Raw genomic sequence first — 22,764 nt, 5'->3', positions numbered from 1 at the left:
TGACTGAGCCACCCAGGCACCCCCAATTTTTTAAAAGTGTATTTATCTTTGAGAGAGAGAAAGAGAGAGAGAGAGAGAGAGGAAGAGCGAGTGAGCAGGGGAGGGGCAGAGAGAGAGAGGGAGAGAAAGAATCCCAAGCAGCCTCTGTGGCCATGAGCGCAGAGCCAGAGGCAGTGCTCAAATCCACAAACCATGAGATTATGACCTAAACCGAAACCAAGAGTCAGGTGCTTAACGGACTGAGTCATCCAGGCACTCCTGCATTTTTATTTTGAAAACTGAAACAAAAAGCTTGTTTCCTGTAATTAAAAATTTTTTTTAATAGGATGACCTCCTGATAGTTCTGCAAGGGGGATACAATAATCTTTAGGGAAGGGAAATGATCTTCCAAAAAGGTTTGAAAATATTGCCTATTTTGTATTGGAAAATTCTGCCAAATGCAATGGTTTTGGAAATATTGGAAATTAAGCCGTTCTTTCTTACATTAACCAAATAATAGGGCCACTTACTGCTTGAGAACTCTCCTGGTTGATAACTTGCTGTAGCAGGAGGCCATGCACCCAATTCATCTAAAAGATAACATCGTTTAGAAACAAGCTAAACAGAAAGTAGGCTAAAACGTAACTATGCATTATATCTATATCCCTTGAAAATGGAATCTGATCTCTCAGGAACTCACTTTGATTCTGGAAGTGATTTTTAAAAAAATTTTTTTAACGTTTATTTATTTTTGAGACAGAGAGAGACAGAGCATGAATGGGGGAGGGTCAGAGAGAGGGAGACACAGAATCTGAAACAGGCTCCAGGCTCTGAGCCGTCAGCACAGAGCCCGACGCGGGGCTCGAACTCACGGACCGTGAGATCATGACCTGAGCCGAAGTCGGCCGCTTAACCGCTGAGCTGCCCAGGCGCCCCCTGAAAGTGATTTTAAAATGCAGGCTTTGCAGAAACATTAATTGTCTAGAATGTGAAGAGCTCATATAGCTTGGCTGAGAAACAATTTCTGTACATCAAATGTTGATGATAGACTGATGAATTCTACAGAAAGTCTCCTATTCTTAGCTCTTTTTCCTCATGAATTGCCTAGGCAACATTCTATACAGCAACAGTGTAAATTGTTTTGACTTGAGTTCCAAATCCAAAAGATCAGGTCAGGGACCTATAGGGAGCTGTTAGAGAAAGAGGGAGAAAATAGGTGGTAGGAAGATGAGGCCTGGTGCCTCTGAGCAAATTACCTGCAGTCTGTAATCTGAGCAGTCAAATGTCACACCTCCTCCTCCCCCTTCCTTGGATGGAAACTTTGGGATTACCATTGTGGAAGATTTAAATGTGCTTTAGGAAGTTGCTGAGTTGAAATGTGGTCCAGAGAATCAGGTACTGAAGTTGCCTACAACATTGTTTGGAGTTATTATCTATTACATCACAAACTCAAGTTCTCTGTCTTAGATGTCTGGGTGGTTTCAAGGTGCAGAGTGGAGACCCTGATTCAGTTAGATGGGCTTTGCACAGAGAGGTGGACGCTGGGATAAATGGGTAAGGACTGATGGATCCTCACTGCATTTCTTTCAGCTTTGTGTAGACTAGTGGTACAAATGTGCCTAGAGGATGTTCTTTTCCTAGATCTAGTACCAGTGTGTTCTCCTTGCCCTAGGCAGTTTAGGATAACTCAGATTGATGTCTCATTGGAATTCAGATGAAAAAATTAGAATATACTTTAAGTCAGTGATTTTCAAAAATCTTTTTATCAAGTACAACTTTTTATTAAAAATTTACATAGACTCTCTATGCATACATTGCATTTTATCAGCACAAAGATATTTTTAATATCTTACTTTAAAATTTTCTATATATAATACATGCACCTGGTTCAAAATTTAAGGGTTATAAAATGATATGTGGAAAAAAAAATTACCTTTCCACTCTTACCCTTCAGCTAACCAGTGGTTTCCTGGAGGTAATCAACATTGCTACCTTGTTGGGTATCTTCCCAGAGATTTTTTTCTTTACATGAAAGAAAATATAAAGGATAATTTTCTTCTTACCAAAATAAAAGAAACTATGATAGTCTTTTGTATTTTGATTTTGTTACATAGTATACTTGGGCAGTCCATCATTTCATTCAATAGATAAAAAGTGTCTTAATTTTTATAGCTACAGAGTGTTCCATTAATGAATGGAACATAATTTTATTTAACCAATTCCCTATTGAAATTAGATCACTTTCAATCTTTTGCTACTGCAAACAGTGCTGAAATGATAATACTTAAATCATTTTTTCACATATGAAAATATATCTGTAGGATAAGTTCCTAAAGCAGACTTGCTAGGTTAAAGGGTATGATACTGTCATCAAATCGCCCACCATAGAAATTGTGTTAATTTATACACTCATAAATGGCATGTAAGTGTGCCTGTTTCTTTAAAACCTCATGAATAGTAAGTTATTAACTTAAAAAATATCTCTGGCAATCATACAGGTGAAAAATAATAGCATCTCAACGTACTTTTAACTTTTCCTTTTGTTAAGTGACATTGGACATATTTTGATATGTTGAAGGGCCATCTACATTTCCTTTTCTGAAAATTACCACGTATATCATTTCTCATTTTCTATTGATTATTGATTCTATTGATTACCTTATTGATTATGTAGTACTGTTTGTTTGTTTTTTTGCCAAGCACATATTTTCCATTTTATACAGCTGAATTTTATTAATCTTTTATTTTTGGAATTTGGGGTTTTGTGTTATTGTTAGAAAAGCCTTTCTTCCTCTGATATTTTCCCCCTTGCTCTGTGAGCTAATTATCAACATGTTGCTTCTCAGATCCAATTCACCCTTCAATATACCTCTGCAATAATGGACAGAATCCCTTTAAACATTTCTCCTTACATGGACCATGATGTTAAACATTTGAGTAGAGAGCACTGGAAGAACACTGCAGGAGGAAGACACTTTCCTGCTGAAAGCGATGGGGTGTGAGTACATCTGATAGTGCTCCACACATGGGCCCGGAACTTGCAGAACCCTGATGTTACAGACTGAATGTTACATTCCCTTAAAATCCATATATTCAAGCCCTAATTCCCAATGTGGTGGCATTTAAAAGTGAGGCTTTTAGGAGGTAATTAGGTTTAGATGAGGTCATGAGGATGCAGTCTCCATGATGGGATTAGTGCCCTTATAAGAGGAAGGACACCAGAGCTCTCTCTCTTCACATGCATGCACTGAAGAAAGGCCATCTGATCACACAGCAAGTATCTACTGTTTGTAAGGCAGAAGAGGGCTCTCACCAGAACCTGGCCATGTTAGCACCCTGATTTTGGACTTCTAGCTTCCCAGATTTTGAGAAAATAAATGTGTACTGTTTAAGCCATCTAGTCTACAGTATTTTGTTATGACAGCCTGAACTAAGACACTGGCAACCACCTCGCCGTGGCTTGGTGATCACCTTTCAGCGGTCCTCTTGGCATGGAGCCATGCTTCAGGCCTCCTGCCTGCACTAATACCCCACTCCATCTTTCACCTCAGAGATCTGTCTCCTGTGACCCTCCCAGTGATGCTGCTCTTTCCACAGGGACACTGTCTGCTCTAGGCATCCTGTCATCTCCACTCTGCACACTGTGCACCAGTCATTGATTATAGTTCACCTACACATGGAGGATTGCAGTAACCATGGACCAGCTCTGGCTTGGGAAAACCAGTGAACTTCTCTGCATCCAGTGAGCTGCAACTATACTCACTCCAGCCTTGGGAAAGGAGTCCACTTTTCAAGTTTATCCTTTCTTGAGATCACTCTCCCAGGTCTAAGATACCATAAAAAGTTCTCTTGCATCTTACTGTATAATTTTTTGTTCTATATAAGCCTTTATTGTCCTAATTAGCAATGTTTGTATTTGTTTTAGTTTTTATAACTACATGTTTATATAATTCCCTTATTTCTTTAGTACTATCCATTAATGAACAATAACAAAAATCTTCATTATAAACAATGACAAAATTTATATATTTCCTTTTCTTACTCTTCCCTTCCCTCTCCTGTAGCACTCAATTATAGTTTATTTTATTATCTTTACTGGAGTTTACTTTTATACTGTTTGATGTAATATATCCCTATTATTTGCCACTTTTAAATAATTTCATTTGAATGTCAGCTATGAAGCATGAGGAAATAAATGCGATAGCCAAATTAGACCACTATTTGTCCTAAAATTCCACTGTAGATCACACATGATTTAAATAATTCCTTTGTTCTAATGAAAAAATAAAAAGAATTGGTAAGATACTCACTGTAAGGGAATTTTTCTGAAATTCTGCTTTAAGAGGAGATTAATCATTTTGGTCAGATTATTTATATTAAGGGCACAATGGATATAAAAGGAATTCTAATATTTTAATTATGATTCCTCTGTCATTATTCCTTATAAAAGGTTCAGGGTTATTTGACTATACTCAGAAATTAAATATGAGGAGTATATTGAGGTATTCATCTTGGGCAAGATTTCCTACCTCTTTCACCATTATATTTTGAGCTAATTTTGCAGATAGAAAATATTACATACTTATATAGGTTAGAGACAGAGGATTTAAGGTAACGTTTTTCCTTAAACAAAGACCAGATTGTTTTATACATAAGGTAATGATGTTATTCCAGTAATTTCCTTGACCTTTTATCCAGTGTTGAATTTACTGCTTTTTTGGCAGGATTTTTGCCTTGCAATTTTTCTGAGTTACCAGTCAGGGGTTTTTAGACTAGAAAGGTCTGCCTTTCTTAATGGAGTGATGAAAGGATCATGGGATTTATCTAGGGCTAAATGTACTGAGGAGTGCCTGAGGCATATAACATAGTCACTTGAGAAAGGGAAAAAGAATCCTTTAACCTTTGGGACATGAGCTCATCTCCCAAAAAGCCTCCTATGCTGGATATATTCCATTTGCCCTTCTAGATCACTCTCAACTTTTATCTACCCCTGTTGCTGGACAGAAGTTGGATAAAGCCAAAAGTGATCACAGGAAAGACATGCACAAGGAAAATGGCACAACAGAGGAACATACATGCCACATGGCTGTAACATCATTATCATTCTTACTGTGTCCCCAGTGTGCTAGGAGGAATATCATCACTGGATTATAGAGAATTATACATTTTGTTTATCCATTCATTAGTAACAGACATTCTGTTTCCAGTTTGGGGCTATTAGGAATAATGCTGCCATAAACATTCATGTAAATGTATTTGTGTGGACATATTTTCATTTCTGTTGGGTAGATTCTAAGGTGGAACTGTTGGGTTATATAGAAGGTGTATATCTACATTTTTTAAGACATTGACAAACTATATTTTCTAAAGTGGTTGTTATCATTTTACCTTCCTGTCAGCAATGAATGAGGGTTGTAGTTTCTCTCCATTCTCACCAACACTTGGTATTGCCTGTCAGTATTGCCTGTCTTTTTAAGGATAGACATTCTAGTGAGGATGTAAAATCATCTTTGTTTCTCTTTAGCTTTTTATTTTGAAATAATTATAGATCCACAGAAAGTTGCAAAATTGTACAGAGAGGTCCTGTGTACCCTTCCCCCAGTTTCTTCCAGTGGTTACATGTATAACTATAGCACAATTTTAAAACCAAGAAACTGACCTTGGTATAATGTTTGAATTGAGTTTTATACCACATTATCACACCTGTAGATTCACATCTTGCTAGAAGTTTGTCAAAGTTCTTGATCATTTTGAAGAATCAGCTGTTTATTTCACCAATTTTCTGTTTTCAATTCCATTCATTTATGTTCTTTACTACTTCCTACCTTCAGCTTGCTTTGGGTTTATTTTGCTACTCCTTTTCTAAGTTTCCTGAGATGGGATCTTATGTTACTGATTTGAAATTTTTCCTTTTCTAATGTAAGCATTTAATGCTATAAATGTCCCTCGCAGCACTGCTTTAGCTGGATTTCACAAATTTTGATGTGTATTTAAATTTTCATCCAATTCAAAGTATTTTAAAATTTTCCTTTGACATTCCTTCTTTGATCCATGAGTTATCTAGAAATGTGTTGATCAGTTTCCAAGTGTTTGGAGATTTTACTGGTTTCTGGTTTTTTTTGTTTTGTTCATTTATTTTTGAGAGAGAGAGACAGGCAGAGAGAGAAGGAGGCAGAGAATCCCAAGTAGGCTCCAGGCTGTCAGCACAGAGCTGTGTGTGGGGGGCTTGAACTCACAAACCATGAGAGCACAGCCTGAGCTGAAATCAAGAGTCAAATGCTTAACCGACTGAGCAACCCAGGTGCCCCTGGAGATTTTACTGTTAAGTTTTTGCTATTAATTAATTAATTCATGAGAGAGAGAGAGAGCGAGCATGAGTGAGGGAGAGGGGCAGAGGAACAGAGAGAGAGAATCTTAAGCAGCTGCCATGCTCAGCACAGAGCTTGAGGTGGAGCTGGGTCCCATGACAATGGGGTCATGACCTGAGCATAAATCAGTCAGACACTCAACCCACTGAACCACCCAGGCACTCCATGTTTCTGTCTAGTTTGATTTTGTCCTGGGCAGTGAACAAACTGTATGACTTCAATTCTTTCAAATTTGTTGAAGTTTCTTTTATGGCCAAGGATATGGTCTATTTTGATCAAGTGTTCTGTGGGTGCTTGAAAAGAATGTGTATTCTGGTACTGTTGACTGGAGTAGTCTATAAATGTTGATCCTATTGGTTGATATTTTTCTACATCCTCATTGATTTTCTTTCTAGTTGTTCCATCAATTGTCAAGAGAAGGACATTCAAAGTCTCCAACTATCATTGTGGATTTGTCTATTTCTTACCTCAGTTCTATCAGTTTTTGTTTCATGTATTTTATAGCTCAATTGCTTAGTGTGTACACACGTGATATTGCTATGTCTTCTTCTTGGTTTGACTCTTTTATCATCATTTAATATTCCTTTCTAAAATTTTTTTTTTTCAACGTTTATTTATTTTTGGGACAGAGAGAGACAGAGCATGAACGGGGGAGGGGCAGAGAAAGAGGGAGACACAGAATCCGAAACAGGCTCCAGGCTCCGGGCCATCAGCCCAGAGCCTGACGCGGGGCTCGAACTCACGGACGGTGAGATCGTGACCTGGCTGAAGTCGGACGCTTAACCGACTGCGCCACCCAGGCGCCCCTAATATTCCTTTCTATACCTGATATTCTTTGGTAAAGTCTACTTTATTTGATATATTAATACAGCCATTTCTGCTTTGCTGATTAATGTATCAGGGTATATCTTTTTTCATCCTTATACTTTCCACCTACTTAAAAAAAAATTTTTTTTTCATGTCTGCTGTTGAGAGAAAGAGAAAGAGAGAGAGAGAGAGAGCAGAGAGAGAGGGAGACATAGAATCTGAAGCAGGCTCCAGGCTCTGAGATGTCAGCACAGAGCCTGACGTGGGGCTCGAACCCATGGACCGCGATATCACGACATGAGCTTAAGTCAGGCGCTCCACCGACTAAGCCACCCAGGTTCCACAACTTTCCACCTACTTTTATTATAATTGATGTGACTTTGTTATAAATAGGATATATAGTTGGGTAATTTTTCCCCCACTCTGCAAATCTATTTCTTTTAATTGATATATTTAGACTATTTTCATTTAATGTAATTATTGGTATGTTTTAGCCTGCCAATTTTTTGATTTCTTTGTTTCCTCAGTTTTTGTTTCTCTGTTTTATCTATCTTACTGTGGGTTACTTAAATTTTTTAAACATTTTTTTATATTCCCATTTTGATTTATCTTTAGTGCTTGAGTGTTTTTGCATAGATTTTTAAGTGGTTTCTCTGAAGTACTACATTATATACATTCTTTATGTAGAAAGTCTCTTTACTTTCCCATTTATAATGCAATTGTTTTAAGTATTTCCTCTATATACATTAACACCATATCAGACAATATTGTAAGTTTTTCTTTAACTGTCAAATATAATTTAGAAATCTCAATAGAAAGTCTATTGTATTTATCTGTATTTTATTCTTTCTGTTGTTCTTTCTTCCTTCTGGATATTCCAAGACTCTTTCTTTTATATTTTCTGTTTCAAGGACTTCCTTTAGGCATTCTGTTAAAATAGATCTGCTGATGACAAATTGTCTTAGCTTTCTTTCATCTGAGAATATCTATATTTCTGTTTCATTCCTTAAGGATATTTTCACTGGATACAAAGTTCTGGGTTAACAGTTCTTTTTCTTTTAGCATTTGAAAAATGTGACACTTCCTCTGGCCTCCTTGGTTTCTGATGAAAAAAGCTACTGTTCCTTATTTTTTTCCTTATAAGTAACATGTCAGTGCTCTTTGAAGAGTTTGCCTTTAGTTTTTATAAATTTAAATTATGATGTATCTTAGAACAAATTTATTTGCATTTATCCTGTTCGGGGCTCACCACCCTCTTGAATCTTTAGGTTTATAACTTTTGCCAAATTTGGGAAAATTTCGGTGATTATTTCTTTGAATATTTTTTTTCAGCTCCATCCTTCCCCTTTCCTCTTGAACTCTGATGGCACAAAGGTTAGATCTTTTGTTACAGTCTCACAAGTCCCTGAGGCTTTGTTCATTTTTTAAAGTCTGTTTTCTGTTACTCAGATTGGGTAATTTCTATTTATCTTCTATTTATCTATAATATCTTTTCTCTGTCCTCTCCATTCTGTTGTTGAGACCATCCACTGAAGATTTTTGTTTTTTAAATTTCAGTTACTGTATTTTTCAGTTCTAAAATGTGTATTTGGTGGTTCTTCTTTTTTTTAAAGTTTATTTATTTTTGGGGGGGAGAGGAGTAGAGAGAAAGGGACAGAGAGGGGCCTGGAGAGGTCCTAAGCAGGCTCTGCATTGTCAGCATGGAGCCTGATGCAGGGCTCAAACTCACAAACTGTGAGATCATGATCTGAGCCAAAGTTAAGAGTTGGATGCTTAACGAACTGAGCCTCTGAGGTGCCCCTATTTGGTTCTTTATACTTCTTTTTCTTTGGTGAGACTTTCTATTTTTCCATCTGTCCGAGTATGTTCATAACTGCTTGCTGAAGCATTTTTACGATGGCTGCTTCAAAGTCTTTTTCAGCTAATTCCAACATCTGTGTCATCTCAGTGTTGGTGTCTGTTGTATCCTCATTCAAGTTGAGATTTTCCTGGTTCTTGATATAATAAGTGACTTTTTATTGTATTCTGGACATTTTGGGTATTAGAGGACTCTAGATCTTATTTAAACTTTTGCTTTAGCAGCACCCCCACCCCCCACCCTAATACTGTGCTAATGAGGAGAGTGAGGTTTCCACATAATTATTGCCAGGTGGCTTCTGATTACAGCCCAGAAGGGAGGGTGCCTTGTTACTTCTGGGTGAGAGTGGAAGTTCTGGCTTTCTACATGGCTCCCATTGACACCCTGGAATGGGGAAGCTAAATTACCGTCAAATGGGCATATAAGTCCTTGCTTTTCACTAGGTCTTCAGTGACATCACGCTGCCTTGGAAGCTAAAAGGTACCTCATGTAGAGGCCACTTTGGGGCAACAGGCTTGAGCAATGGAATGTAGATTAAGGCAAAGGGCCCACAGTGACCCCAACCCTCTGGCTGATTACAGACCAGCCCATCAGGCAACCCACCTCGAAATGTCCATAAGCTCTAACTGACCAATAGGCTACTGAGAACCAGGCACAGTTACCAAAAAGGGGAAAATTCCATAATCCCCATACCTCCTTACCTTCCCATTTAAAAATGTTTATTCATTTTTGAAAGAGAGAGAGACAGAGCACAAGCAGGGGTGGGGCAGAGAGGGGGACACAGAATCTGAAGCAGGCTCCAGGCTCTGAGCCGTCATCACAGAGCCTGACAGGGGCTCAAACTCACGAGCTGCAAGATCATGACCTGAGCCAAAGTTGGATGCTCAACCGACTGAGCCACCCAGGTGCTCCCTTACCTTCCCATTTTAAATACAGTCTCCACCCACTGCCTATTGCAGTCTCCCCTTTACTATCCTGCTTGCTGCTCCCTTGTGGTGTATTCAATAAACTTCTATCTCCTTTGTTCTGCCTCTGCTGAATCCTTTCACCAGATCGTCACGCCACATTTGGGGGCCCCCTTCTGATTGAGAGAGACACCACACCTCACTTCTGCTCCCACATGGCCTTCAGTCTACCTCCTCAGACACCACCTCAGTAGGGAGGGGAGAGATGTCCTATTTATGTTGGGTAGGAGGGTGGGAGTCCAGGCTCTAATGTGGTTTCCATAGACCCTAGGGGGAGGAAGTCTTATTCCCTCTAGGTAGGGATAAAACTCATGATTTTCCATTAGGCGTTCTCTGACTTTCCCAGCAGCAAGGCTACCTCAGGAAAGGGATGCACCAGAACCGCTGAAGTCTTTTACATCCCAGTGATTTATATAGGGGAGAAGGTGAAGATGTGCATTTCTTTGAGGAGGAGGAGGAGAGACAGTTGTCTGTGTATGAGAAAGCTTCATAAAAGCACTGCCCCTGGCCCAGCATTTGCCTCCTTAAATCTCAGGGGATTTTTCACCGGAGTCCTATGGGGAACTGTAGAGAAAATATTTTCATGTTTCTTCACAGTTAGGCTTTCTGAGCAAAGAAAGCTGGAACCCTGGTTAAAGAACAAGTCTTGGAAATTAAAGGGTGATTTACTAGCCAGAGACCTCTGAAGACATTTAGACCTGTTTCCCTGTGTTTACATTTCAAAGGGGGATAAAAGGGGTGAGTTGCTTACATTCCAAAGGACTGTAAATGCCAAGGTTTCTCTCCCTCTCTGGAGTAGAGGAGGGCAAGATGTGGCTTATTTACACTCTCAGATTAATAATTTTGGAGTTCCTCTTCTGTAGTATAAACTGTGGTTTCTCTCTCGATTGGATAGGGCCCCCCAAATGTGGGGTGGCAGTGGAGTGGAAGCCAGTGGTGCAGGAGGTGAAGGGATTCAACAGGGGCAGAAGTTTACTGCAAGGGAACAGCAGGCAAGACAGCAAAGGAGAGACTGCAATGAGGCAGTGGGTGGGGGCTGTATTTAAAAGGGGATGGTAAGGAGGTATGAGGATATATGGAATTTTCCCTGTTTGGTAACTGTGCCTGGTTCTTTTTTTTTTTTATTTTAAAAATTAATTTATTTATTTTTGAGAGAAAGAGAGAGAGCACAAGTGGGGAAGGGGCAAAAAGAGAGGGAGACACAGAATATGAAGCAGGTTCCAGGCTCTGAGCTGTCAGCACAGAGCCCGACACGGTGCTCAAACCTGAGAACCTCATGACCTGAGCTGCAGTTGGATGCTTAACAGACTGAACCACCCAGGCACCCCATTAAAAAAATGTTTTAAAATTTATTTTTATTTTTTTCTGGTTCTAAGTAGTCCACTGATCAGTTAAGACTTATGGATATTTTGAGGTGGGTTGCCTGATGGGCCTGTACACTGTATTCAGCCAGGTGGTTGTTGTGGGCTCTTCTGCCTTGATCAAATTTCCACTGCTCAAACCTATTGTCTAAAAGCGGCCTCTACATAAACCCCTCATGTGCAGGATGACATCTGGCTCTCCCTGTGTTGCCTGTGGGGTACTGGGTGTAAGGAATGGGCACAGTTACTGCTTTAAGTCATAATAACTGTGATCTCTGTTCCAGAAACCTCATAGTTGTTTTCAGGATAAAATGATCAAATATAGATATACTCACCACAAAGGGAAGGATACATTCATGCTGATTTTGTACCATGTATAAGCTGAAGAGGGACATGCGGCTGGGGCCCATCAAGCTGCAGGCTAGACAGAAAAAGTTCTGCAGAGCCTCACAGAGGTTGGAGCAGATGTGAGCCCAGGACGGTAGAGCAATATGCACAATGAGAAGCCTTGGAGGTTGCTGGTAAATCTGCGTGGGAGTGGAGGGCCCTTTACCAGTACTTCGCCCATGATACATGCCAACCAGACCAGAGGTGGAACTGCAGTCACTACCTGGATGTTCTCTGTACCTATAAGGAAGGAAAGAGAAATCACTGCCTTTCATAAAACTGAATTATATGCTTGGTTGAAATGATGAACACAGTCCTAGAGGACTAAATCCAGAAAGGAGTCAGACTGGGGATTAAGTCAAGTTTCTCTAGGCTATCCCATCTTAACTCCCAAGGGATCTAGATGTTTACCTATAACGTAAGGCTGAGACAGCTTACAGATGCTGAGTGGAACTAAACAAAAAGTGACACAAAAGCCAAATTTCAGTCTTAAAGTAAGCTACCTGCCCTCATAAACTTTATTTATGTATCGGCATTTATTGTTCTATCTTTTACAATTTGTTTCTATGACTGCCTCTCCCAATACATTGTGAGAGTCCCAAGGGGGAAGAACCGGACTTGCCAACTTGATCTATCAGTGTTTAGCACAGTGTCTATTTGGTATGTAGGAATTTTCTTTCTTTCTTTCTCTTTCTTTCTTTCTTTCTTTCTTATTTATTTTTGAAAGAGAGAGAGAGAGAGTGCGAGAGAGCAAGCACAAGTTGCGGAGGGGCAGAAAGAAAGGCAGACACAGAATCTGAAGTAGGCTCTAGGCTCTAAGCTGTCAGCAGAGAGCCTGATGCAGGGCTCGAACTCAAAGCTGTGAGATCATGACATAAGCTGAAGTCAGACACTTAACCAACTGAGCCACCCAGGCATGCCCAAATATCATTCTTAATGGTGATATTGAAAGCTTTCTATCTGACTAGGAGACTGCTAACACCACTTCAACACTGTAGTGAAGGCAGCAATAAGAGGCAAGATAAATAAATATGACACATTGCAGTGGAAGAAATAAAACTGTTATTATTTGTAAATGACAGGATTGTGTATACGGAAAATCTAAAAGAATTTATAATTTTATAGTTTCTCCCAAAAGGTCTCATCTTTTGTTAAATTTTATTCTTAGAGATCTTATTTTTTTAATGTTAACTTATATGACATCTTTTTAAATTTAATTGTTAGTTTATTGCTAATATATAGAAATAAAGTTGATGTTTGTACATTGATTTTGTATTTAACAACCCAGCTGCACTCTCTAATTACAATAATTTATTTGTAAATCCTTTTGGATTTTTTGTCCACAATCATATAATCTGTGAATAATGACAGGCACTGGGATACATGAGCAAAGTCAGATCATAACAGCAAAAGGCTATTCGTGACAGTCTTACTCATAATTGGTGCAAACTGCAAACAACACAAATGTCAATCCACATTAGAATGGATAAATTCTTGTATCATCACACATGTAGCATGAAAATGAATGAAATAGTTACACACAACAGGGATGATTCCAAGAAACAAAATATAAGCAGCAAGACACAAAGAATACATATAGTACAAATCTGTCTACATAGATTTTATTTTATTTTGAGAGAGAGGCATGAGAGCACATGAAAGCAGGGGAAGGGCAGAAGGAGAGGGAGAGAGAATCTTTTTTTTTTCTTCATCAGGAAGATTTTATTTCATTTTTTATTTAAAAATTTAAAAAAATGTTTATTTACTTTTAAGAGAGAAAGAGAGGGGCGCCTGGGTGGCGCAGTCGGTTAAGCGTCCGACTTCAGCCAGGTCACGATCTCGCGGTCCGTGAGTTCGAGCCCCGCGTCGGGCTCTGGGCTGATGGCTCGGAGCCTGGAGCCTGTTTCCGATTCTGTGTCTCCCTCTCTCTCTGCCCCTCCCCCGTTCATGCTCTGTCTCTCTCTGTCCCCAAAATAAATAAACGTTGGAAAAAAAAATTTAAAAAAAAAAAGAGAGAAAGAGAGACAGAGTACAAGTGGGGAAGGGGCATAGAGAGAAGGAGACACAGAATCAGAAGCAGGCTCCATGTTCTGAGCTGTCAGCACAGAGCCTGATGTAGGGCTCGAACTCACAGACTGAGAGATCATGACCTGAGCTGAAGTCAGAAGCTTACCTAACTGAGCCACCCAGGTGCCCCTATTTTTAAATGTTTAATTTTTTTTTATTCACCACTGAATTCTCCCCCTGCCCTTTTTTTTTTTTTTAATATAAATTTTAGTTAGTCAACATACAGCGCAATATTGGTTTCAGGAGTAAAATTCAGCGATTCATCACTTACATACAACACCCCGTACTCATCACAAGTGGCCTCCTTAGTACCCATCACCATCTAGCCCATCTTTCACCCACCTCCCTCCATCAACCCATAGCTTGTTCTCTATCATTAGGAGTGCGGGACAGAATCTTAAGCAGGCTCCTTACCCAGCACAGAGCCCAGTAAGGGGCTAGATCTCACAACTGTGAGATCACAACTTGAGCTGATATCAACAGTTAGACACTCAACCAACTGAGCCACCCAGGCACCCCTATTTCCTGAACTTTATTGTAGTTACATGGGTGCTCACTTTATAATTATTAAGCTGTATTTTTCATGTTTTATGAAATGTTCTCTCTATATGTTGTATTTAATAATAAAAATATTTCAAAAAGAATATTAGGAAAATCATAAAAGAAAATTTTTTTAGATTAAAAAAACATGTTCCCATCTTGGGGAGCTAAAATAATTCCATATAATTGTCTGTTAGCTAAAGAATGCAGGGAATATAAAAACTTCTTTGATGTCCCCAGGTCCAAGAGAAATATCCTATTATTTATGATAATTTTCAGAAACACTTTGGAATTTATGATCTTTAAAAATGATCTAGGGGCGCCTGGGTGGCGCAGTCGGTTAAGCGTCCGACTTCAGCCAGGTCACGATCTCGCGGTCCGTGAGTTCGAGCCCCGCGTCGGGCTCTGGGCTGATGGCTCGGAGCCTGGAGCCTGTTTCCGATTCTGTGTCTCCCTCTCTCTCTGCCCCTCCCCCGTTCATGCTCTGTCTCTCTCTGTCCCAAAAAAATAAATAAACGTTGAAAAAAAAAAATTTTAAAAATGATCTAATAGTACATAGATAAATGTGTTCCCCAAAATCAATCTGTGAATTTATTCCTCTTCAATCTTTCCTTTTTGGTTAGTGGAACTCAGCGTTTGTTCAATAATTTTTTATTGAGTTCCAACTATGTGCCGAGGACAGCTGAACAAATAAGTGAATGAATATGCTAATCTCTTAAAAATAATCTTGAACTAGAAATCCAAATCAATGACTAATGTATTCAGCAAGAAAGCAAATATTGTAATATATTTTAACTGTACTTTTAAAGTAAGTGCATGAAACCAATGTAATGCTGAATTTGAAACTAACACACAGATTCATATAGACAGGCACCCAGACAGAGGCCTTATTTAATGCAGAATGAGCTTCCACTCCCTCTCTCCATCCTCCTTCACATTTGAAACTCTTGTCATTTTAGAGTATGGGCAGTTCTAAGTTTGGATGGTTCTAATATATACAAATATCTTGCTAGAGTTTAGTTCATTAACACCAGTCCCTCATTAACACAGCTCAAATTTCAGTTACTGTGGAATATTAACTGTGAGTACTTACATGAAATATAAATCACAGCTAGCTCTTCAGTCCACAAATCACTACATAAACAACAGATGCTCATCATGATCAGTGATCAATTATTTCACTTCTTTCAAGGTCTGTCAGTGACTAGTCACTGCATATCACTTATTTGGTTTAAGCACAAACAACAAAGCGTGTAGTTGTTTTACCTCCTTGTCTGTTAGTGATAAACCCATGTAACATTCTACAAAAATGGATAACTGAAAGAGGGAATTGGCTAAAATTGGCCATTTCAAGATTAAAGTGTAGCGAAGAAATGATATGTGGTAATGCTAAAAAGTGAAAGTGGGATAGAACATAAATGGACTTCTAGAAGAAAAAGCTGACTGTAACAATGCTGACAATGCCACCATTTGATAGACTCTAGATAAGCAGCTAGAGGATCTTAGCGAAGGTGAACCTAACCTAACATAAATGGGGAAGTGGTTGTGACAAAAAGTGTGAAGACAGCCCAGAGAAAGTGCCACCAGCAAAAAACTGTATATTAAAGGATCTCTTTGGAGATCCCTGGAAAGCCCAAGGGATATAATGTTGAAAGTTGATCCAAGCATAGAAAGGAGTATGACAATTAGCTAAGGCATAAAGAAGATGCGTGCTGGATCATAAGTTGTACAATGAGGAGAAGACAAGCACAAGCACTGTTCAAACTATTCTTGATTAAGTTTTTTTTTTTTTTTTACAAAGAAATAGAAGCCTCTGATATTCAAGGTTTCTAATGTTTTAAATTACAGTGTCTAAATAGATACTAGCTTTACTATTTTTCATTTCCCACTTAGAGCTGATGGTAAAAGAGATTTTAACATTCTGACAATTTTGAGAGATCCTGGAACAAATTTAATTTTTCCCCATTGATGATTAAGATTACTTTGAACAGTTTCAGCTTGCATGGTCATTTTTTTTTTTTAATTTTTTTTTCAACGTTTATTTATTTTTGGGACAGAGAGAGACAGAGCATGAATGGGGGAGGGGCAGAGAGAGAGGGAGACACAGAATCGGAAACAGGCTCCAGGCTCTGAGCCATCAGCCCAGAGCCTGACGCGGGGCTCGAACTCACGGACCGCGAGATCGTGACCTGCCTGAAGTCGGACGCTTAACCGCCTGCGCCACCCAGACGCCCCTTGCACGGTCTTTCTTAAATCCCACACTTATGTGCAATTCCAAGACTGTCCTTTAAATGAGGTAAGAGGCAGCTCTCTTCCCTATATTCTCAAACATGATCAATGAATGCTCTGATGTATCTGGGCATAGTTGTAAGCAGGATCTGACAATTTTTGATCCTGTACTCCCCACTTTTGTCAAAACACCTACCTGTTGGGGTCTCCCTGCAAACTGGTTTAACCTGGAACTCTACTCGGCCTTGAACCACCAAAAGCATCAAGTTACTCCCTTACTAAAAACCCATCAATGGCTTCCAATTACACTTGGAACAAAATCCCAAATCCTTATCCTGGCCCCGAAGTTCTGCATGTATCTCCTTCCCAACTCTCCATCCCTGGCCATGCCATCCCCTGTCCAACCTCCTCCCACCGTTCTCTGTCCCTGAGGCACCTTTCAGGTCCACAAACACTTGGGCCTTTCATTCCTTCAGCTGCTGAAGTTCTTTACCATCACTACCCTCTTTAACCTGACTCATTCTTTAGGTCTCAGGCTTTAGGTCTTAATAGGTTAGGGCCTCTTTACGTGCCCTCCCTCACAAAAGCACCTATACCATGTCAGTAGAGCCCTTAGGACACTGTGTGTGATAAACTATTTAATGGTTCTTCCTTCCGCAGGGCCGCATTAAAAATGTCGTGGATCCTAAGCACTTTTGCCTTTGTGAGCCCCTACCTCATTAAAAAAAATTTAATAAAATAATAATAATAATTAATAGATTTTCGTGAGCCCTAAAAATTTCACTTTTTTCTTTTGTTGTAAGAAAAAAAAAATCAAAACATTTTCTTTGAACCTGAGGGGTCGTTGTTTTCCTGACTTTACAAAAAGTTAGAAAACCGTCGTAGCCCCCCGCCCCCAAAGCGTCGAGGGCCCTGGACACCGCGCCTACAGCGTCTGGCGGACTGGCCACCCATCCCCCAGGCCCGGGAGGGCCAGCCAAGGACACGCAGCGTCAAGGATCTCAGACACGTGCGCGGAGGGACGAGAACCCGCGGTGGTTGAGGATCGGTGGGCGTCAGTGTTGCCCAGGCCTGGTTCGCCAACACCGCCCTGAGGGCGCCCGAGCTTGGCCCAAGCTCACCCTGTGAGGCGCTGCCGGCCGCTCTCTCTCAGGGCCATCCTCCAGCTGAGGCCCTCGGCCCTCCACCTGCCCTGAGGCGGGGAGAAAGTGCGGTATTCCCCCCTTGTTTTGGGAAGGCGAAGACCCCATTACCTGCGCCTCTAGGCTCTCGGAGTGCGCCTGCGCCGTCGAAAGCGCCCGCGTCCGGCAGGCTGCGGCTGCGCAGGACTGCTCACTGAGCGCACCGCCTCAGGGGCCGTCTCAGGGTCTACCTCAGGGCCACAGTCTCCGAGCCCCCGGGCGCCAGGGAAATGGCCCTATTTTGGCCCTGAGGTAGAGTTTTGGATATCTCTTTGAGAGTATCATGCTAAACTTGACACTTCTTCGGTAGTTAAGCCCCACCCCCAATTAAACATTCCAGTAACACCTCCCCCTCCCCCCCTCTCCCAGCAATGAGACATTCCAGGGGGCACCGCCATTGTGTCCTTAGCTTTAACCTTTCTCTTCCACATCATTCATTCACTTATTCAGTTGGTCACTCTTTTATTCAATAAATATTTGTTGAGGGCACACTATGTGCCAGGCACTGTGCTAGGATTGGGGTACACTGGACACACAATGGTCCCCTGCCCTCATGGAAGTTAGAGTTTAGTTTACCTTCAAGAAGTCCTTTCAAGTCTTCAAACCTCTACATCCCAAGAGGGTCTGCCCGTCTCTACTCATGCTCGTTCTCATTTGCTTGCTGATGATTCCTATAGTCCCTTTGCCAAAATCCAGTTGAGATAGGATCATTTGGCTGATCCGGGTCTTCAACCCTGGTTGAAGGAATTCCTCTCTGAATTAGCCCACAGGAGAGGAGAAAATAATGCTAGTAGCAAACCAGAAATGGACACGCGCTTTCCCCTGTTTCCCTGTTTATTGTCATCTCCTTCCACCCCTCACTCAGTTCATTGCCTGCTATGCAGGTTGGGGGAGGGGAAATCAGTTTACCAACGAGTGATTCAGGACGAGTTAGAACCAATAGGAAAAGAACCACCTGCCTATGTTTTAGTCCTACAACACCAATTTTTGGTCCCCTCAACTGCTCCTCAGAGTAAAACCAGAAATACTTAATCCAGGCTCCCAGGTGTAATCTGATCAATAGACTTCCTGTGATTCAATATAAAGTGTAGCTTCTCAACATGTCTTCTTTCTCACATGCTCCAAATTAGTCTTCCTGTCTTTAATTTCCAGATTATTCTATACATTGATGCTAGAATTATCCTAGTAAAAATATATTTGATGACATCATTCTTTGGCTTAAACATAGTTTTGTTTTTGTTTTTTGTTTTGCTTTGTTTCGGTTACAAAGGCTGTTATAACTGACTCCACTTACCTTATCAGGCTCAACTCAAACAATATCCTTACACTGATTGCAAATCACATCACCTATTGCTCCCAGCTACAGTAAATTTCTGTTTCTCTATAAATTGTTTTATCTATCTGGAGTAGCATTTATTAGATAATGTGCCAAAGACTGTGCTAGATGTGGGGGAATATGATGTGATTTCCCCAAGATTCTACTAAACTCGGAGGGTGACAACCTGCATGAAGAAAGCAACCTGCATGTTTTAAACTACAGGGAGGGCAACTGGCCAAAGGCATCAGATACTGTCTTAGAAATCCACTGTCATATTTGTGAAGACCACAGGCTGTTCCTAGCCAATGCCTGAGTGTGGTTGGGATACTAAGGAAGAGTTGATCCTGGGAGGCACAGGATGCTTCATTCCCTCTCTTCTGCACCTAGGGTTAGACTTGCATCACATCTGACTGCTCTTGAAGGCTTTCCCAGCCATTTCCCTTTTCCCTCACAGGTGTTTCCCTGGTAAAATCCTTGTACATTTAATCTCATCTTGGTGTCTGCTTCTCAGAGGACCTAGACTAACTCATGAATATTTGAACAAGTAATTTCAGACAATAAAATAAACACGAACAAAGATAAAAAGCATTTACCAAATATTTATTGGCTGCCTACTATATACCAGACACCGTGCTAGGATCTGAGAATACAATAATCTTTGCCCTCCTGGGGCTTAAAGCCTATGAGGGACAGACAAGTACTTGGGCAATGGGCAATGTGGTGTGATATGGGCTATGGCAAGGGAAGTACAAGGTTATGGGAACATATAGGAAAAGCACAGACTTGGAGAATTGGGAATGCTTCCTAGAGAATGGGATTATCATTCAGAGCTTAATCAATAGAGTGAATAGGAGTTAGCCAAATAAGGGACATGGAGAATATTCCACGTAGAGGGAATTCTTAAGAGGCTCAACCAGTCCAGAGCACAGCATGTGGAAGAGGTAGGCAAGAGGCCAGAATATAAAAGGTCCTGTGGACTATATTAAGGATTTTGGATTTCATCCCATAGCGAAGGTATGGTGAGGAGCTGGACTGATGTGTTTCAAGCAAAGGAGTGATCTGATTTGTGTACTGGAGAGAAAATTCTATCTTCCCTGAAGGGAATGGATTGGGGGCTGGAGTTGGGGTGGTGGTGCCTGGTGATGGAAGCAGGACAGGAGTAAGAAGTAGACCAGGCAAGAGATGATGGCAGCTTGAATAAAGGTGTTAGTAGGGGGATGCAAAGATGTGGAGGAGATATTTAGGAGTTAAAATGAATAGGTCTTCATGAGTAATTGGATCGATTAGGAGGAATCCAGAATGACAGAGCCTAGAACATAGTAGGCATTCAGCGAATACTTATTGAAGAATGAGTGCAAATTTTCTGGCTTGGATAGCTGGAAAGATAGTGGTGCTATATACAGATATAAAAAAAACATTGGTTCTACCGTCTTACCCAGTTACCCAGGCTGGTGTGGGAGTGAGGATGACAGTTCTGTTTTGGACATGTTGAAAGCAAGGTGCCTGTGGTACACTGAGTGGAGATGTTTAACAGCCAGTTAGATATATGTGTCAGAAACTGAAGAGAAAAATATGAGTTGGAGATGTAGATTTAAGGAATAGATATTGATTTAGTATGAGTCAGTCAGCTTAGAGCAGCGATTTTTCTCAAAGTGGGGATCTCAATCTATTAATAGGTAGTAAAATCAATTTAGTGGGCTGCAACCAGCATTTAAAAAAATGAAAGATAATAAAGTGCAATCCCATAGAAAATATCAGGGTTTAGCTCCTGAATTAAAGAAATATAGTGAAAGTATGACTTTGTGAAAGTTTACTTCACTACTACAAAAGTACTTAAGTATGACTAGGTTGCAATGTAAAAAAGAACTTCATATTGTGTGTTGCTGCCACAAAATGGAAAGAGTTCTTTGAAAACAAACAAAAGACAAAAAAAATCAATATTTAAACCATATTCAGAGAAGGGCTAAGGTCTAGGTTAGATTGTTGGGGAGCAGCTAGGGAGAGGCATATATCAGTGCCAAAGGAAGTAGCACAGAGGAGGGTCCTGTTGTGTTGAGGCTGGTGTATTAGAAAAAAAGTTTCAGAGAGAAGACTTGAAGTATCAATCTTCAGTGTCTATTTTCCCTTTTAGACTAAGCAATTTGAATCCAGGATCCATGTTTTGCATGTCACGCTTGTGCAGGGGCCATGCTAATCTCTGTATTGTTCCAATTTTAGTATATGTGCTGCCAAAGCAGGCAGCAGGAATCTTTTTAATAATCTTTATCTATGTTACTTAATAAAATGCCTAGCACATCATAGGTCCTCAGTAACCACTGAATAAATAAAACAGAATTTGCACCTCAGAGAGGTTACCCTGATGATAACTTGGAAAGAGATTGGAGGCAGGTTTTTTGTTTTTGTTTTTTTTTAATGAAACTATTGCATAGTCTAGGTGAGCAATAATAAAGTCCTGAATTATGATAATAATTGAAAGAAAATGACAAATTTAAGTTATTTATGATTCATAAGTGTAAGTTATCAGGACAAGATGACTGCTTACATTTGGACATGGTAGACAACCTCCAGGATGGTCCACTGAAATTCTTGTATTCCATCCTTATGTTATCCCTCCCCACAGTGCATGAGGATTGGCCTGTGTGACCGACAATATGGCAGACGTTATATTTTTACTTCTGAGGCTAGATTATAGAAGACATTGTGGCTTTCACCTTGGTTTTTGGGATTACTAGCTCTAAAGAAGTAATACTATATTGTGAGGACATCCCAGCAACCCATGGAGAGGTCCATATGGAAAAGAATTGAGACTTATTACCAATAGCCAGCATCAACTTGCCAGGCATGAAATTAAGCCATCCCAGAAGTGGATCGCCCAGCCCTAGTCAAGCATTCAGATGACTAGTGGCTTCATCCAATATCATGACTATAAACTCATGAGAGACTGGGAGCTAGACAACCCAGCTAAACTACTCCTGACACACAGAGATAATAAATGTTTATTGTTGTTTTAAGCCACTAAATTTTGATGTTAATTTGTTACATCTGGTATGCAGCCTAGATAACTAAGCAATGGGGAATATAAGAGAAGAAAGCAAAGATTACCTACAAGGCTATAAATTGGAGGACTAAGTGCTTGACGAAGGATCAGGGAGGGTGTGATGATGGAGACAGTGAGTTATTTTCAGGTCCTGTGTTTGTCTTGTATGTAGGATTTCCTAGTGGACATATCCAGAGTCTTTGCCCCCCTCACTCTCAAAGGCCTACTACTTATCCTTGAACACTCAGTTCAAATGTCATTTCTGTGAAACCTTCTTGATTTTCTCAGGCAAAACCTAACTTTTATGAGCATTTATTGCACATTTTTATGCAAACATAAATCACTTTGCCTTGCAATGATCTATTTGCAGTTATTGGTGAAATGCTTGCTAAAATAATAATTTTGAGAAATGTGGTGTGTTTACCCATTTACACACATATTTTCCCTGGTAGTACAGATATGGACATTTAAGCTTTTGGAACTCACTAAGCAAACCAGCCATTGGAGGACCTGGACCCGCACCTCCAGCCCGGTTCCGAAGTAGAACTCCCACCTAGACCTAGGTCTAGCTCCTCCTGTACCTGGGTTGGGCTTCTCCGCTCCTTAGCTCCGCCTCCACCTAATTCCGATTGGCTGGAGGAGGAAATCGGCCCGACCATTAGTCCCT

At 40.3% G+C, this 22,764-nt stretch overlaps 1 protein-coding gene and 1 non-coding gene across 2 annotated transcripts in view; both read right to left on the bottom strand.

Moving 5' to 3' along the window:
• M1AP (meiosis 1 associated protein) overlaps nt 1-17,878 on the bottom strand; it is a 70,822-nt gene extending 52,944 nt beyond the window's left edge. The window contains exons 1-2 of the mRNA XM_025931967.2: nt 17,815-17,878; nt 11,674-11,965 (exon numbers count right to left, since the gene is read on the bottom strand). Coding sequence (XP_025787752.1) covers nt 11,674-11,913 — 240 coding nt within the window. The 5' untranslated portion in view covers nt 11,914-11,965; nt 17,815-17,878. The remainder of the gene's footprint in view (nt 1-11,673; nt 11,966-17,814) is intronic.
• Nucleotides 17,879-21,195: 3,317 nt separating this feature from the next.
• LOC112869803 (U6 spliceosomal RNA) lies at nt 21,196-21,297 on the bottom strand. The gene has a single exon (XR_003224447.2). It is a non-coding gene; the product is annotated as a U6 spliceosomal RNA (small nuclear RNA).
• Between the last annotated feature and the right edge of the window lie 1,467 nt (nt 21,298-22,764).

This window comes from Puma concolor, chromosome A3 (assembly GCF_028749965.1).
Source record: "Puma concolor isolate L17-30 chromosome A3, mPumCon1.1.hap2, whole genome shotgun sequence".
Taxonomy (NCBI): domain Eukaryota; kingdom Metazoa; phylum Chordata; class Mammalia; order Carnivora; family Felidae; genus Puma; species Puma concolor.
The sequence above is the reverse complement of the archived record's forward strand: the minus strand, read 5'-3'. Positions and strand labels throughout refer to the sequence as shown.